General features: G+C 44.4%; 2 protein-coding genes across 15 annotated transcripts in view; one reads left to right on the forward strand and one right to left on the reverse strand.

The window, feature by feature from the left end:
• The window catches only part of CNNM2 (cyclin and CBS domain divalent metal cation transport mediator 2), a 214,934-nt gene that overhangs the window by 180,184 nt on the left and 16,044 nt on the right, over positions 1–18,706 (forward strand). The window contains exons 6-7 of one of the 7 annotated variants that reach the window (XM_039483023.1): positions 13,154–13,237; positions 15,832–15,948. The exons of 4 other annotated variants lie outside the window; for them this stretch is intronic. In XM_039483023.1, coding sequence (XP_039338957.1) covers positions 13,154–13,237; positions 15,832–15,860 — 113 coding nt within the window. In that variant the 3' untranslated portion in view covers positions 15,861–15,948. Of the gene's footprint in view, positions 1–13,153; positions 13,389–15,831; positions 15,949–18,706 lie in introns of those variants that run through there. 2 more of the 7 variants (XR_005583214.1, XM_039483022.1) reach the window with 2 other exon arrangements.
• NT5C2 (5'-nucleotidase, cytosolic II) overlaps positions 4,019–18,706 on the reverse strand; it is an 84,749-nt gene continuing 70,061 nt past the window's right edge. For 5 of the 8 annotated variants that reach the window (XM_039483037.1, XM_039483035.1, XM_039483040.1 and 2 more), the window contains 10 exons: positions 17,654–17,707; positions 16,326–16,409; positions 15,464–15,505; positions 12,226–12,333; positions 10,927–10,993; positions 9,950–10,120; positions 7,556–7,607; positions 7,111–7,171; positions 6,166–6,342; positions 4,019–5,064 (listed from right to left, as the gene is read on the reverse strand). In XM_039483037.1, the coding sequence (XP_039338971.1) occupies positions 4,819–5,064; positions 6,166–6,342; positions 7,111–7,171; positions 7,556–7,607; positions 9,950–10,120; positions 10,927–10,993; positions 12,226–12,333; positions 15,464–15,505; positions 16,326–16,409; positions 17,654–17,707 (1,062 nt within the window). In that variant the 3' untranslated portion in view covers positions 4,019–4,818. The remainder of the gene's footprint in view (positions 5,065–6,165; positions 6,343–7,110; positions 7,172–7,555; positions 7,608–9,949; positions 10,121–10,926; positions 10,994–12,225; positions 12,334–15,463; positions 15,506–16,325; positions 16,410–17,653; positions 17,708–18,706) is intronic. The other 3 variants (XM_039483038.1, XM_039483036.1, XM_039483039.1) reach the window with 1 other exon arrangement.

Here is an 18,706-nt window from a genome sequence, read left to right on the forward strand (position 1 = left end):
GGTGCTGCCCTTACAGAGCTCTACGTTCAGAATGTTGAGCCTCAGCATCCCTGCTTGGCTGCTGCCGAGCCTGAAGTTCTGTCAAAATCCCCAGGGCTTCTAACTGGCTGGCAGTGATCATGCACCCAGCCCCATTGGTCTTCATAGCTGGGGCCTAAGACCCAGAGAGAGCCTCACCTACATGCAGGGCCTGAGCCCATGTTTTCAGAGGCTGCCTGACAGCCTGGGTCCTGCCCAAAAGCACCCCTCAGGGCATTGGCTTCATTGCTGCCTTGTGTTAGCTCAGGGATTAGACGCACACCCCCAGCGTCTGGGAGACCCACGTTCAATTCCTTCTACAGCCTGCTGAGTAGGGATTCAACTCCGGTCTCCTGCACACTGGCCTTTGGTGTCTGTCTCCATCTCTCCTGTTCCACTTGACATAAGGGTTTGGACCAGCGTGTGACTGACTAGCCCGAGGGTTAGGGTGCTCACAGGGGGGTGGGGAGTGTGTGTGTCTAAGGAACTGTTCCACATGGCAGAGGTGGGAATTGAACCTACCTGAGGGATTAGTGTTCTAACCTCTGAGCTAAAGGGAACTGCCTCCTCCTCTTGTTCAGCAGAAGGGGCTCAGGCACCAACATTCAGGAGCTGGTTCACGCCTGTGAATCCCAGGCAGAGCCAGATGCCTCCCTCTGGCCTGGATGTAGGCACCTAATTCTCTTGCAGGAGGGGTATTTGTATCACACCCCTATCCTTGGCCTTTCCTATTGGCTAGTTTAGGTAGCACCTTCCTCAGCTTGCTGTGGCGTCCTTTCCTCCGTGCACAGAGAGCTTTGCCTCGGCTTTGGCCAATTTGCGGGGACAAGATTCTCAGTAGGGAAATCCCATTGTCTGGCATCCAAAGCATGCGCATAAAACAGCTGCACTGGTCTGGGCCTCTGGTTTGTACGGCTGACTTGAGAATACCCAGGCCATAGTTTATGGTCACCTAAAGGAAGACACCTGCTGTCCTGGCAGCCAGTACAAACAGGGCAGAACACCTAAAGTTAGGTGTTGAAACACTAAGCCTACATCCTCTGTGTGGATCTAGTCCTTTGCACTTTCTGAGCTACACTAAATGAGAGTAATGCCTGGATGTCTTGCTCCTTTTCAGCTGGCTACAGTCTTGGAGGGCTCCTCCTCAGAAGGTCTGACAAGGGGAGAGGCTAATGCAGAAATAGAGTCGGGGGAAACTTTTCCTCTTCTGTTAATCTGCTTCACAGCTGGTGGCCACACTGCTTTTAGTGCCACCAGTGCTGGAATTGAACCAACAGTAATGGAAGGAAGCAGGAACAAGCCCTTAGTTTTGGGATTTGTTTCACAACCTTCTTCTGTGAACAGACTCTTTAGGGGATAAGATTATAAATGCTCAGTAGATGTGCATGTGTATAGAAAACTCTTTACAGGCATAGGGTGAGTTCTGTCTACACTACTCTAGCCAGTTGTACTTTTTAGTTATTCAGTAGCTACTACAACTCTAGGAAGATTTCAGGGCTTGCTTGCAATGGAGCCTGGTCACAAAGAGAAAAAAACAGCCTCAATAGGGTTTACATGAATGAGGCTTGAGGTAGCTCAATTTAAAGAAACTTGTATAATTACATGAATTGGGAACATCATCATAAAAACCTGCTGGATCAGTTCTAGTGTTGTAGGGAGCAGCAATACAAATAATTACAAAACTTCATTTCCTGGAGGGGGCGATATTGCACTTCCCAATGAGACCATCATTGAACTCCAATGGCAGATCAGCTAATCTTTCTGAGGTATTACTGCACAACCGTGCAGTGATGTGATTCCTGAATCCAGAGTGCAAACAGGCTTTCTGCTTTCATTTAGGCTAAGTTTTGAATTCTGTTTCAGAGGAGGAAAAGAAAGCATCAGGTAATCTGCACCGGTAGGATATTTATTTCTTATCAACGGACAGTTGTCTGATTTGTTCTGAAGCCATATGGGATCATCTTCACTCCCACAAACCAAGACAAACCAGTGTCACTATGAGGGCACTGCCTCATGAAAGGTTTAACTTGAAAATTTACTTAAACACATTTGCTCTGTGCGACGTTAAAATCTGGGTAAAATCCCCAGCTCTGCTGGAGCAATTGGGAAAAACTCCCCTGACCCAGCTTTTCCAACAGGAACATTTATTCCCACCCTTCCTCCCCACCAAACCATCCCTGTTTTCCCTTAAATCTCATGTGGCTTCAAGGGACACCGCAGGAGGTTCTGCACCAGCTCTGATGGCCTTTCCCTGGTCTTAGACAAACACTGGGGAGTGTTTAGCAGTGGTGGTGGGAAGAGGTAGATGTGTGTCCTTCTCCCCATCATACTCACTAGAACAGGCGAAACCTCAGATGGAGGGGAACCAGTGCCATAGAAATGTCTGACCCAGTTGCAGGAAGGGGTGGTCTGCGTGTAGCTGCTGGTGGGAGAGCAGTTATCTCACAAGTCTTTAAAAATAGTTTCTAAATCCATTCACTGTGAACCTGTTCCACCCCTCCAACCAGGCCAAAAAAAACATGTAGCTGACCTGATAGTTTCACACAATATCACATCTCCGTTACTGAATGCAATGGCTTAGTGTTGATTTTCATCCTTGCTCTGAATGGTGTGCCCTGTATAGGATAGCTGATTTATGCACAGGTGCAATGGTAGATGAGCCCAGAATCCATCCCCTTTGTATGCAAGGACTTGCTCCCAGCTTACACGCTAGGGTCTGAAAAAATATAATTAAACCAAAACTCATTTCCCACCTCTTTGGGGCCCTTTAATCAATCAAGTTACCATCTTACTTCCCTGAACACGTCTTCTGAGTCCCTTTCAGGAGGAGGCTGGATACTGTCGTCCTTAAAACTTAGTGACAAAAGTGCTGGCCAACATCTCTGAAAACCCAAACACTCTGATGGTTTCCTGGCTCGCCAACACTGTACCTAGCAAAATCTCTCCCCTTCAGCCTGTTCAGCTGCGATGTGACAAGGACACCTTCCAGCAGTGATACAGAAACAAAAGGATAGGCCAATAATACTAGAACCATCATGGTTTATTGACTTGTAGGCCTGCCCTCCCAGCAATAGCACCTCCTGCTGATTTGTTTTTCACTGTATGTTACACTGACATAAGATCAAATGCAATTATGAGATTGAACCAAAAGGTCTAATTCTTTAAAATCAGGCCCCCTGTTCTGTACCTTTCACAAATGAATGGCAGTTTGGAATAAGCTACACCACCACACCCATGACAGGTAGTAAATGGCACTGCACAGTTAACACAGCTGTACTGCATACCACACCTTACAGGGAATGGTAACATACAAGGGATTTGCGTTTAACACCAGGTGGAGGTCCAAAGGGCACAGACAGGACACGGAGAACTGTTTGCAGGACAAATGAAGCAGAGTGCACCAGATTCATTTCTGAAATGGAGGTACAGCCTGCAGCAACTGCAGGTGCCAGCACAGGAGCCTGGAGACTACAGCTATCTTGAGCCAAATCTCTTCCTCTTGGCTAAAGATGAAGCATTCATGCTGGGTCTCTATGTGCTACAGCTCCATGTGAAAGACCGGGCAGCTACAAACTGTATTGTGGAATTGTATGGGTCACACAATTGGACCAGCGATGCAGAGTGTGCGTGTGTACACACTCTACCTGTCAGGGATGGTCTAGATAATACTTAGTCCTGCCATGAGTGCAGGGGACTGGACTAGATGACCTCTGAAGGTCCATTCCGGTCCTATGATTCTATAGTTTGGGCCAAGTTCAGGCTAGGACGGGTGGCCCAAGCACACACTTCCACTCCAGATGCTGTTTGGCTTTTCTATCTTTGGGATACTTTGATGCTTTCCTTTCCTTTCTTAAAGCAGAGCAGAGAAAAAGATAACAGAAATTAGGGGAAAAAAATAACTAACATACAATGTAAAGATACGATTTCAAGCTCCTTTGCTAATAATACTGGTTGAAAATATAGGGGGATTTGAGGAGGGGGGATAGATGAGAGCATGGCACAAGAGTCACTTGTTTTATAAATGTAACAGAAATCATGCATTACATGCCAATGATGAAAGAATTAAGTCTTTATCCACCAAGGGGAGGACAACAGACTTTCTGACAAACTCAAAACTACTGAATGCTAGTAAGTACCGAAATCCCACTGAAATCAGATATTGCCAGAGTAATGTAGAACATTAAACCGCTTATAAGGGGAAACTTGTGCTTAGCAGAGGGTAAATTCAATGCTGGAAGCCATAATGTTTCCCTGGATACAATACAGTATTTGGTAGGGGGAGAATTTGTATCCAAAAAAGCTGAGAGTTAAGAACAGTGGCACAACTCGCAGTAGGAGGATTCTTGTCAGACCGTTTTGTCTGCTACAGGGCACATTGCATCCTTCCTTCTCTGTGGAGACTGTACAAATTCCAAACCGTTCATAAGACACCGTTCAATGAAAACCAAATGAATTGCACCAATGGGAAGAAAAAGAGAAAAATCATGCAGCATCCCTAATATGTAACAGGGGAGGCATTATAGACAACACTTGTGTGCAGTCCAGTCTGAATACACTGTTAGAATCTCCCGTAGTGCAGAATCCATTGGCATTTTGAACCGTCTGCAAAGAGCAGATTCGCAAAATTAAAAACAAGGGGCTCCTTCTGATTAGTTAATTTTAAAAAGTTTTTGGAAACTTTCAAAATGTGCCTTTGAAAGAATCACATTCATTCCCCCTGGAACCGAAAATGGGAATCCACTCCCGCTTATCACTGCCACCATCATGTTTTGTCTTCAGAGAGGCTTCCATTTTTCCTTCCTATTCCTCTTCCTCCTCCTCTTCCTCTTCTTCTTCATCATCATCCTCATCATGGCAATGTGTGATTTCCTGAGGAGTCTGGGGGAAGAGGTTAGGGGGTTTAATCTCACTGACTGACCGGGTCAGTTGATGCCGTTTGTAGTCGGAATCTTTGAAATCCACTGAGGTGCGGTTGCGTGTAGCCAGAGGTGACTCCTTTTCATTAATGTCAACATGAATGTGCTCCACCGTCGATTCATGTGGCATCTATACAAAAACGAGAGGGAGGATTGGACCTGTCTTAACTGTCCCAGGAGAAATGCTGTGAACAGCCATGCAGATGCTCTCATTATTTCTCCAATATATGCAGATACTAATGAAAAACAAGCATCTGAAGTTTGTTAAATATGCTGTACTGATATGTAACCCTTGTGATTGTGACCAGAAAGGCAGGCCCCACCATGCTGTGCTTGTAGCATTATAGAACTAATACTAAAATGCAGGCATGCATGAGGGCTTTGGGCTGAAACTGACCCTAGAGAAATAGTTTTCACTACTCTTTGAAGCACATAGCTCCTTACAGAAGATCAGTGACTTTTCATGCTATCCATTCAGAACAAATTGGCCTGTTATCATCTGAAGCGTCCTGAGATAGCACAAGCCTGTGACATTGACATTAATATTAACATCAACATCAATACTGAGGGCCAATAATTAGCCCCATTACAGCTTATGGGACTTCCCCATAGGAAAGCCAGTGTGGATGACAGCAAAACTGGTAACTAGATCCAGTGTTATCCCTCTGTATGGTCTTCTCGCATCACTGCATGCATCCCCAAGTCTATGCTGTTCTAGATGTGATTCTGAGGATGAGCCCCATGTCCTTTATTCTAAGCACCAGTATTTTTCTTTTATAATTCCTCCTATCCCCACTGAGCAGCCGTCATTACTGTCTCTGGCTGGGAAGGAGGACAGCTTCTGGGGTGGCCAATGTCATCCTTGATCGTTGCCTGTTAGATTCACTCCCTCTGGGGCACCTGGCATTGGCCACTGTCGGTAGACAGATACTGGGCTAGATGGACCTTTGGTCTGACCCGGTACGGCCTTTCTTATGTTCTTATGTTCTTATCCTAGCAAGCAGGAGTCCATCACCCTCCACTAAAGAGCTCAGACACCTCCATAACGAGCTTAAGCGCCTCCAAGCCATAATATGAGAATGTGAGTTGCCTATCTCTTCTGCACTACAGTAATGATATCCCCGAGTCCTTAATAGTGTTTATCTGGTTCTGCCAACACCACTCACTAGACAGTTCTAATGCCATTTGCCTGTCAGGACCGCTGATGGTTTCTCAGTGGGTTACAACTCACCAGTACGTGGGCGGCTCTGAAGAGGTAGCTGAACGGATAGTACAGGAGGTTGATGAAAGATGCTGCATAGAGATCTGCATAACGCATCACCTGGCTGGCAAAGAGGGTCTGTCGTGAGCCGCTACGGAACAGGCTTCCCATCATCCCGTAGCACATGTCCATGTCGTGAGTCACTTTCTACAAGCAAAAGGCAGATTAAATGCTCTGGCCGGACAGAGAGCAACGCAAACTCAAACAGAGAGACTGTGAAAAGATTGTCACGTAACTGGGACGTTCTGAGTTCCTGGGCTGCTCAGATTCTGCAGGGGTTCAGAATAGAGAGGCACTGAACAGGCTGTGTGTGTTCTAATAGCGAGACCCCACAGAGTCCATAGTCACATCTAATGGGGGGCGGGGAAGCTGTACTGGAATCAATGACATTTCATCATAGCTGCAGCCATGCTACCAGGCTGTGAGGTCATCTGAACAGGGTTTGCCTGATCAGTAGATGGGAAACTTCCAGGGGACACCAAGAATGCTGCAGGAAGTGGTGGCCCATCTGAGTCAATATGGAATCAATGCCCCAGAATGGTACCAAGGGGCACTATGCTTCTGCAAGTGCCACCTTTAGATCAGGCATCAAACCAAGGTCTTGACCATGGCATTCTTCCCAACAGTGCACGTGCTACCCCAATGTCCTGGCCAAATTCCAACTGGGATAATAACCTTCTGTCTACCTAAAGCTCCTTTTTAATTTCAGTTGAGTGTGATATACTTTACTTCCCTGCTTAAGAAAGCTATTGTGTAATGCTGCTGTAAGGTATGCATGCTGTAAGCTCCTGCATTCCACCCCAAAGGTGGCTGCCTTTTAGTGCTGAGGGAAGTGATCCCAGTATACGGTTGTGTATCAGACTGTAAAGCACTTTGGGATCCTTCAGTGTGAAAAGGTGTTTTTATAATTGATACCTTAATACGTCTCTGGATGGAACTGATGTCAGGCCGTTCGTTGCTGCTACTGTCCAAATGCCTGGTTATAGAAGAAAAATTACACAACATTGTTTGAAAACTTTTAGGAAACTAGGAGGCTTAGGGGTGGGGTATTTTTTGGTTAGGAAGAAATAGAGGAAAGAAGGCTAGCTTTGTGGGTAGAACCCAGGATTATTAAGAGCCAGGACTCCTGAGATCAACTCCTGATTGTAACACAGACTCATTGTGTGACCTAGAGCAAATCATAACCATTACATGCCTCAGTTTCCCCATGTGTAAAAAGGGGATACTGCTTACTTAACTTACAGGGGACTCGTTGGGATTCATTATCTAATATTTGCAAAAGTGCATTAAGATCCTCAAATGGCAGCTGCTATGTGGTGGAGGGAAATTATTATTATTATATGAACGTTGGAATACTCACTTGTACAGCTCCGCCAAGAAAATGTCCAGACTCTGCAGCTCTTCAAAAAGGGCTGAATAATTCCAGAAGAGAGAAGAAAGAGGGTTAGAGTGCTAAAACTGAAGAAGTGCCAAAAGCAAAAGCATCACATTTCCAGCTCTTCTCCTAGGAGGCGGCTGCGGCCAGGAATGGAAAATAAAGCAGAGCGCGCAGCTGCTAGGGCTGACGTGCCGAGAAACAGGTGTCTAATCTAGATGGTTCAGATAAAGAGTTGAATGCACACTGTGCAGGCCTGGCAGGGATCAGGACTTGTTTTCTGGGACTGATCCCTCTTGCTTTAGGGCCCACACCTCCATAAGTTCTTTGACATCAATGGGGCAATTTGGCGAGTACGGCGGCAGGACTGGGGCATTAAAGTGGTTCTACACTGAAGGTAGTTCTGTCCTGTGTTGTGATTCCTGCCACTGTCTGCAGCTGAATGGAACGAAGCTGGGTCTCAAATAAATGAAGTGAAAAATAGAAAAAACAAACAAACAAACAAGCTAAATGAAATGAAAACCAGAATGCTGTGAAGGCTGACAGCAGACGGAGGTGACCCCACTAGTCCAATACTGCAACTAATGCCACGCTAATTCCTCTATAATACTGGTGAGCTGCTGTGTTCCAGCCATGGGAGAATGGGATCTTTGGCTTATCCTAGGGATTAAACATGGGAGCTACTTTCACCTCAGACATCCCCCTGCTCTGACCTCACACCTCCCCTATCACCTGCCTTCCCTGTCCTCATCTGCCCTGCAACTTTACATCATGAATAAGTACACTAAGTCTCTAAGCTTTTTAGAGCACTGCTGTTCCGCTATTACTCTGCAGTGACACAATTAAACACAACAAATGAGATCCTCATTGCTACTGCCCTACAAGCAGCTCACCAGCAAAGGGGCTAGCCCAGTGACAGGGGAGATCTGTTAGTGCTCGAGGCTCAGGATGGGATTCAGGCATCACTTTGACACAGATGCCAATGGAGGAAGAGAAGTGCATGAGGTGAGCTGCAGAAAGCAGCCCTCACTCTTAATTAACTGGAACTCCCTCCAGAGACGGACCGCGTCAGTGGATCAGACACCATGATAAGAACAACATAATCTGCTAACATACTTTTTAATGAATAACAAGCCATCTTCTAACTGGGCTTTTGAGAAGTGACTGTTTGATGGAGGGACATACTGATCCAGTCAGTGAAAGAGGTGTGGCTTATTAGGAAAAAATTACATGGGTTTGGAACACTTTACCCCATCAGATCGCAGCTTCTATCTATGCCATGTACAGCTTATTTTAATACACAATGCAGCTGGAAATCACTGTGTCCAAATGCAAAAGGCCTAGATCCATCCTCGCTAAGGGTACGTCTTCACTACCCGCCATATCGGCGGGTAGCAATCGATTTCTCGGAGTTCGATATATCGCGTCTCATCTAGATGCGATATATCAAACTCATGTGAAAGTAGAATGAATTATATTGTAAAAATAAGAATGGATTAAAGAAATGTTGTATGTACCTTTAAGCAGAAATAAGAAATGTTGAAATACAGGTGCCAGGAAAAGAAACATTAGGCATAAACAATGGTGCTAATGGCGAAACATTAACAGAAGATGGGTAATAGTTAAGTAAGGAAATAAGATATGCATGCCTAGCCCAGGTAAACTTATCTGATTCTGCTTCCTTTGTTATCTTGTTAAGTTCTCACCCTTTTATCTGTATAAATAAGATAGTTTGTGTCTTGCATGGTACTCACATTATCTGAATGTTATTGGCGGAGCGCTGCGCTAATAAAAACAGAGTGGTCTGACAAATTGTGAGTCTTGATTCTAACTTTGACACTCAGAATGCGCTCCCGTCAACTCCGGAACTCCACCACCGCGAACGGCGGTGGCGGAGTCGACGGGGGAGCCGCAGACATCGATCCCGCGCCGTGAGGACGGGTAAATAGTTCGAACTAAGGTACTTCGACTTCAGCTACGCTATTCGCGTAACTGAAGTTGCGTACCTTAGATCAAACCACCCCCCTAGTGTAGACCAGGCCTAAGAGATGACAGTGTTACCAACAGCCAGGACTGTGGTCTGAAAGGCTGAGCAAGTATTCCAATCCTTTCCCTCGGGTAATAAGACTGCATCATCCCCTAACACAGATGCCAAAAGCAAGGGGAAGATCTCAGGAAAAAAAATAAACCAAAGCAGATGCACACTGTCATAGAGCCCCTCCAAACCCTGCCCCAGCTTTTCCCCTTGACAACATACAAACAATACAATCTTGAGAAAACAGTGCTAAAATCTCCCCCCAGTTACAATAGACCAGCCACAGTGAGGTCAATGTTGCTGCACCAGTGAAGTGACAGCAAAGTGGTTGCCTAGTTTCGTACAGCTTTTGTCAGTCCAGACATGCAGCTCCTGGGCTAGTTCGGGAATCACCAGGAAGGTCCTCCAACCCTGACGTTTCTTGGACTTTAGGATGTCTCCAAAGATGTGGTCTCCAATGTACAAAATGTCTTTGCCCTTAGCCCCCAGCAGGTCACAGATTGTATCTGAGGAACCTGCGAGGTAATGAAAACAGGGTGGGTCAGCAATTGTGATCTGAAGGGAAAGATTTCTCACATTTCAGATGCTCACAACTCAGGCACATGCCTGTCACTGCAGTGCAAAACCAAGTGTCCAGTAATTGCAGCTACTCACAGAGCTTACACTGACAGCCAAGACCCAGGGAGCTGTGGGTACAGACACAGCAAGTTGGCTCTCTCTTCCCAGAAACCATCTTTGCCAAGTGTATTGTCTCTGCTGGGCCAGAAAGCAGCATTCTTCAGGGGTCTCCCCAAAGCCCCGGTCTGCTCCATATTAGCACATCACAACAGTAGCCAAGCACTTGCAGCTATCTGCACGACAGGAATGCCTGCACCAAGTGCTCAGTGCTGTGGGCAGTAAGTGGGGTGCAGTGCGGGCTCTCATCTTCCCCTGGAATGAATGAGCCAGACCCTTTTCATGTGTCGGAAGAGCTGTGTAAGCCATCACCCTCATTCCCATTGCCCTTCCTTTGAAGCAACGGGGGCAGAGGATTTGGGGTGCACCTGGCAAGTGGCTGACCCTGGCATTGCAGTATGAAAACAGCTGAGAACCCCTGGCCAAGTCCCAAGTGTGCCAAACCAGCCACAGCTCTCCCATGCCCTTTAAAATCCTTGCACAATACTGGATGATGAGCAGGTCCTCCAGGTTACACTGAAGGACTTGCCTATCAGAAACACTGCCACCGATTAACCTGACAACCCCCGACTATGCCAGTAGGGTGAGAAGCTAAATCTCTGTTTAGGCTCATTATACAATACACATGAGATTGCTCTCGCTTTACCGCCAGAATAGACGATGCCATGCTGCAGAGGCCCTGTGTAGGTACCAATCTTCAACTTGCCAGTAACCTGTACAGAAGAGGAAAGAAATAACTTTAGTGACAGGCAACTGGTGTAGTGGATCTTTTCTGTCCGTTTTTTCCTAATTCTTCCTTCTCTTGGACCCCTGCCTCTCCCTGGGAGACTGGAGGCAGCTTTCACTCACATGGAGGGGTTTTGTGTTTCACTCTTCTCAATATACACTTTGTTGTATTCTAATTTAGCCAGGAAGGACTAAGTTCTGCCCGTGACACACACAACTCTGATAGCAATGAGCTGACCGGGTGTAACGAAAAGCGAACTCCAGCCCAATGCCTTCCATGAATTTCAATGCAGAGTCATAAGAACATAAGAAAGGCCGTACCGGGTCAGACCAAAGGTCCATCTAGCCCAGTATCTGTCTACCGACAGTGGCCAATGCCAGGTGCCCCAGAGGGAGTGAACCTAACAGGCAACGATCAAGTGATCTCTCTCCTGCCATCCATCTCCATCCTCTGACGAACAGAGGCTAGGGACACCATTCTTACCCATCCTGGCTAATAGCCATTTATGGACTTAGCCACCATGAATTTATCCAGTCCCCTTTTAAACATTGTTATAGTCCCAGCCTTCACAACCTCCTCAGGTAAGGAGTTCCACAAGTTGACTGTGCGCTGCGTGAAGAAGAACTTCCTTTTATTTGTTTTAAACCTGCTGCCTATTAATTTCATTTGGTGACCCCTAGTTCTTGTATTATGGGAATAAGTAAATAACTTTTCCTTATCCACTTTCTCAACATCACTCATGATTTTATATACCTCTATCATATCCCCCCTTAGTCTTCTCTTTTCCAAGCTGAAGAGTCCTAGCCTCTTTAATCTTTCCTCGTATGGGACCCTCTCTAAACCCCTAATCATTTTAGTTGCCCTTTTCTGAACCTTTTCTAGTGCTAGAATATCTTTTTTGAGGTGAGGAGACCAAATCTGTACACAGTATTCGAGATGTGGGCGTACCATGGATTTATATAAGGGCAATAATATATTCTCAGTCTTATTTTCTATCCCCTTTTTAATGATTCCTAACATCCTGTTTGCTTTTTTGACCGCCTCTGCACACTGCGTGGACATCTTCAGAGAACTATCCACGATGACTCCAAGATCTTTTTCCTGACTCGTTGTTGCTAAATTAGTCCCCATCATGTTGTATGTATAAAATCTAGAAAAGTTCCAGTTCCTGTTCCAAGCTGCCCAAAGAAACCATGTGGGTAAGTGTGCAGTACTTACAGTGTCCACTTGACGCAATACTGTGCCTTCTCCAAAAAAGAGGGGTTTTCGTGCATCCACGAGGATTAGATCAAAGTAGGACTGCCACGGCTGATGAGAGCTCCCAGGCTAGGAAAGGAAGAAACAAGAACCATAAAAGCATCAGCTGCCTTCAGCCGCTTCTTCTCAAATCACTTATACATTTTATGATACAAGCTCCTATATTTATTGCACCTTTCATCCCGAAGGATCCCAGAACACTTTCATAAACTATATATCGAGAAATCACTTCACACACTGCAGAAATGCAGCCACCTCTGGGTCCAACATGACAGCAATTTAACATCATCAAGAAACACTACAGTTTAGAGGAGAAAGCAAAAAATACTGCATCCAAGAGAAATTCCACTGCAGAGGAATTTAGGAAAGCAGATTATAAATAAACCACAGTGGAATCTGACTGGGGCTGATACTGATAATCCTGCAAGAAGTGCAATGGAATAGTTCCTGAAAAGGAATCTATCTTTTTATGGGGGGGGGGGTCAAATGGGTAAATCCAATAGGATAGTGCCCTTAGCACCATTCTGTGGTAATGGTTCAGAAGGGAGAGTACTGAATTACCAGCACCACTTCCTGAAGCATTTTATTTTCCTTGGAGGTTTCCATCCAGTACTGACTAAGTCCAGCCTGGTTTGGGAGACTGACGACATAGGCTGAGATGGAATGACTGCATTGAACATGTAAGATAACAGATCAGCTGTTGCAGTGAAGGATACTGTAAATTACATAGCTGCCAGTTTGCATATAAAGGTGACATCCTGCATAGATCCATGCTCACTGGATTATTCTGAGGAAGAGCTCTGTGAAGCTCAAAAGCTTGTCTCTTCCACCAACCAAAGCTGGTCCAATAAAAGACATTATCTCATTCACATTGTCTCTCATATCCTAGGACCAACACAACTACAACCACACTGCAAACACCACTGGATTCGTGTGAAGTCAGCACCTGGCTTTGTGAGCATTCTCAAAGATGGTAGGAAACAGCCTGGACTCCTACCCACATTAACCGCTCTGTACCAAAGCCACGCATCAGAGGCACAAGCACCCATCAGCATTTATCTATGCTGCACACCTTTCTCTGAAGTTTGCTGAAATCAGCTGGGAGGGTGGGAGATAGGCAGGGGTTGCCGACAGTCCCTAGCTGGTATTCTCAAGGATGGGAAGTATTTTTAGTGAGTGAAGGGTGCCCGTTATGAAAATAACCCCTGCTTGAATTTATCGACCTTCACAGCACGGTGCAAAGGCACATATTTTGAGTCAAAAGATTTTTCTGACTATAGATCGTCACTGAGGAGGTGGCAGCAGTTCAGAGATGGGGCAGTTTGTTTCATTTACTGTGGGGAGTTTAATTTAGCAAATTGGTTTTCAGTTGTGACATGTGCCCAGGTGCAGTGTTGACAGGTACATGAAAATAATTAAGTAACTCCATGAAACAGGAGCTGAGCCACGCATTGTGTGACTGACAAAGTAATCAATTAAGCTGAATGTACTAAGCAGACAAAGGTTTGGAGCTCCTAATTGTTTTACATTTAAACATTTCAGGGCCTACCTCTGCCCTCACTTGTACCAGTGTAAATCAGGACTAACATGACTGAAGTCAGTTGAGTCACACCAGTGGGATCAGTATTAGGCCCTAGATAGTCCTTTCCATTTACAAAGCCTTTTTGTGTTCCAATAAGATTTCTTATTGGCATCTAAACTTTGTCAGTTTCATACTGATCTTGACTGCAAAATGCAACATTATTAGATTATGTTATTATTAAGGATTTTTGTTTTAAAACAGCTGACATCATCTCTCTCTAAATGTTCTATTTCTATTTGGATTTGATCCTATGTTAATAAGGAAACTAAGCAGCAACTAGAACAGGAGTACTTGTAGCACCTTAGAGATTAACAAATTTATTTGAGCACAAGCTTTCGTGGGCTACAGCCCACTTCATCGGATGCATGCAGTGGAAAATACAGTAGGAAGATATATATATACACAGAGAACATGAAACAATGGGTGTTGCCATACACACTCTAATGAGAGTGATCAGTTAAGGTGAGCTATCACTCTCGTTAAGAGTGTGTATGGTAACACCCATTGTTTCATGTTCTTTGTGTGTACCTATCTATCTACCTATCTATCTATCTTCCTACTGTATTTTCCACTGCATGCATCCGATGAAGTGGGCTGTAGCCCACGAAAGCTTGTGCTCAAATAAATCTGTTAGGGTTTGGCTACACTTGCAGGTGTGCAGCGCTGGGAGTTAAAGCTGTCTTCGTACAGCTGTGTAGGGAAAGCGCTGCAGTGTGGCCACATTTGCAGCGCTGTTGGGAGTGGTGCATTATGGGCAGCTATCCCAGCGTTCAAGTGGCTGCAACTGTGCTTTTCAAAAGATGGGGGTGGGGTGGAGTGTGACAGAAAGCGTGGGGGGGGAGGGAGAGAGAGTGGATTTTTGGAGCCGACACTGTGTTAGCAGCTGCCTTGCAAATTCTGACCACTTCCCCCACCCCTCTCTCATTCACTCTTAAATGCAAATAGCCCTCAGACCAGATAAGCAGCTACTCCTATGGACTCCCTCCTCCCTCCCCCCATCCCCGCCATGCTGTTTCTCTCCTCAAGCAAACACTAGCTGTGGACATTCCCTGCCTGCCTCTGCTCGAGCAAACAATTGCTGTGTTTGTTTTTTAGATAAGCAGCTCGGGGAGTTCACAACAAAACAAAGAGAGGCATCGTAACAAAACAAAGAGAGTTCTTTAGTTAAAAGCATTATGGGAAAATTCCGGAGGTCAGTTACAGCGTAGTAAGATTAATCACTGTTTACGCTGGCACTCCAGCGTTGCAGCACCAGCGCTGTTCTCTTTATTCCTCTCATCCATGTGGAGTACAACCAGCGCTGTAGCCAGGGAGATACAGCGCTGTATGTGCCTTGCCAGTGTGAACGGGCGGTAAGTTGCAGCGCTGTAAAGCCACTACCAGCGCTGCAACTCTCCAGTGTAGCCAAGGTCTTAGTCTCTAAGGTGCCACAAGTACTCCTGTTCTTTTTGTGGATACAGACTAACACGGCTGCTACTCTGTAAATAGCAACTGTGTTTTAACTATATCTGCTAATCCTCATGCAGCCTATGAACCAGGATTACAATCCAATAATGCTACACAGAGATAATTATGTGCATTAATTTCTAGTAAAACAGCAGTCCTAGAGTCACATACCTTTGGTCCATGTGAAAAATCAAACAAATAAGTCATAATTTTCTGAAAGACAAAATAAGAAATGATTTACAGGACTTTAAAATATACATTTGTGTAGTTTATAACAACATACTTCTCAGTCTCCACCTTTTCAGACTACAGAACTTTTTTAGTTTTACAATTTACTGTCAGTTTTGGCATTAGATTTATTGCAATTTGGGAACAAAATTAATAAAACATCAGTTGAAGTTAAAACAGTAATTTTTCTAATCAAAGAACAGATTTGCCTTCAAAATCTGCACACTACTTCAAATATATTTTAGAGAGCTTTAAAATGATCTGTGAGCTTTCTATGCATAATAATGCTGTGATATCTTGTGATTTCCCAGGGCTTTCAACAAACGCCTTGCATCACTAAAAAGAGGTAATTTCCAGCTTCTCTCCACCCGGATAAAGCACCAATTTCTAGCCCTCTAGCCTTGATGGTTCAAAAGTTATTGGACTGTCACTTGATCACAGATTCAGGATTGTCTGATGCCTTCATGTATGCATCAGAACAGTTTGATTATAGGGAAAGTTTTGCATTTTCGGAGCGACTGGTTTTAAAAATAACAATCCTTTGCATTTATTCAGCACTTTTCATCTGCTGAGAGACTGAGACACAGATGAGGTAACTGACTTGCCCCAGGTCATGCCATAAATTAGTATCAGAGTTTTAAAACCCAGTCCTCTGCTTTAATCCCTAAATCACACTACCTCTAACTCAGGAAGTATATAGAATACACTCAAAGTTGTCATAGTGAAACCAGAAAACGTATGAAAATGAATATCCATTTTTTCTTTGTTAAATTCTACGCAAATCCAATATTTCAGCAGCACTTACATCTGTGTATTTATAGTCACTGTTTGTGGCAAGAAACACCTTTCCAACCTCATTCATGCGGCTGAGCAATAATGGCATTTTCCCCTAGAAGGACACACAAGGATTACAGACACTTTACCACTGGGAAAAAACAAGGCTCAATTAAAATCATGCTTGCAAGACAACACATTTTAAACTGGCAACAGCATCAGGAAAACTTCCTTGCATGTAGAAATGAAAAGAGTGGAAGAAATGTCAATGGGAATCATGAACTGTGTCCACGGGTGCTAGCAGACCCTGAGCTCCCCATGATGATATTAAATAGTTTAGTGGCACTTCACACACTGTAGCATGCTCACCCACTACCAGCTCCACTTCAGACAGACTAGATGTGGCCCCCTGGGCTCCTAGTAAATTACCAAAATGAGCCCTTTGGTAGAAGGTTTGAACACCCAAGTCTACAGGCAGGGATGTGTCATAATTCAAACACCAAAGTTAGAGTGAGTTTGAGGCTGGAGCTGTTTTTATGAACAAGTTATAAATCCTAATTCAGCCTAATCCTACCCCAAAACAGAAGTTTCCAAAGCAGTTTGCAGACAGGTAACTAGACTGGTTAATTACTTTAAAATGAAACATTGCAGGCAGGCAATGAGTCCATAATGTGGACTGGCTGGTATCAGTACTTTAAACCAAATGACATTCAGATAAGTTTTACTATACATGGGACCTACGCGTGGAGACTGGCTGCAGAATGCTCACTTGCAACTCACACACTTCCTTCAAAGGCAGTCCCAAAGCAGGAAGGAATGCACAGATTCAGCTTTCCTAGGTCAGACATTGCACTCACTTTGGAGGGAAGTTTGAGAGATTGGAAGGTTTCTTGGAATTTCCCCTCCCCCTCGTGCCTCTTTCAATGGCTGGCTATATCAATACTTCTGTCTGGAAAAGATGTCAGCCTCTTCTGAAGCTGAGGTCAATAGAGCTGCATCACTGTGGTTTATGATGCTAACAGAACAGCCAGGTAAAAGAAACAGTCTCCTTCCCCACCAGTAGAGTCTGCATGTGCCTCACCAACACCATCACCTCCATAATGTGTTAAATTCTCCTCTAGCTTTTATAATCTGTTTAATAGATGTGTGGATGAAAACCAAGCCATGTGGATTATTGGGCTGGGACACAGGCCGGGTCTGAACTTCCCACTTTGTCTTTGGTTATTACAGTAGAAACCACGCTTATCAGTTTTCTAATTCAGTAAAACAAATCAACAGGTTTACTCCTTCCCCCACACTTCCTGCCTGTGTTCTCAGTACAGTATGTCGCACAGCACAGCAAAGTAACTCCACACTTACATCTTTCACCACATACTTCTCCAGATTCTCAAGTGTCTTTTCCTTGAGGGTTCCCTGAAATAGAAATAACAGAACTCCATGAGATGCTGGGCTTAACAATCTAACACACATCAGATTATCTCCAACTTCCACGCTGTCAAAGCCCTGTAAAAATACAAACCAGGAATGAATCTGAATAGGTGACTCAGAGAGAGAGCATGAGCTATCACAAATCCTATGAGCAATGCAGTCCCCTACTCTGGTGGTAATTTTAGAGGTGAATAATCAACTTTAAGATTATTTCAACCCTTTCAGGAAGGAATGTGATAGAAACAGAAACTAATATAGGTTGCCATACCAGATCAGACCATTGATCTCCTGTCTCCAGCAGTGACCATAGAGCTTCAGTAGAAGGCAAAACCACCACAAAGCACCTGGTCAATTGAGCAAAACTCTATATGAAAAAATTCCCTTCTGAATCTTGTAGAAATCAGATGACAACCTGAAGCATAAAATGTGATCAAATAATATGAAAGTGCTCCATCCTACTCATTATGGGACTCTTCCTGGGGTTAAGGGGAGCAGAATCAGGCCTTCAGCTGCCATATTTACAAACGTTATTGATCAGGAAATCCAAATAGCATAGGTATATATGTTTGTATATATAAAATCTGGTTGCCCGATTATGAAATTCTCCAACCTGCACAAACAGATTCCTAACAGCATGAAGCAATTAACACTCTAGAGTAGAGGTACAATAAAATCAATATTGCAAAAATTAATAGTCCACAACTTCAATACGTGGTATAAAATGCAAATACAGTTCATGGTGCAATCTTTAAATCACTTGTTAATTATAGCTAAGGAAAATGAGGATTGGATGAGATAGGACCGAAGGATTCTCCTGTCTAATGAGAGAGAGAATCATTGTCCCCAAGGGTGTAGTCCTGCACCATTCACATATCTGGTCACTAAATGGCAAAACAAGTTTCTTTTACAGGGATATAGTCACATGTTAACTGCTTCCATTTCAAGAGTTAAAGACAGGTGTAGCTCAATTAATGACCAATAAAA

This window comes from Mauremys reevesii, linkage group 7 (assembly GCF_016161935.1).
Source record: "Mauremys reevesii isolate NIE-2019 linkage group 7, ASM1616193v1, whole genome shotgun sequence".
Taxonomy (NCBI): Eukaryota; Metazoa; Chordata; order Testudines; family Geoemydidae; genus Mauremys; species Mauremys reevesii.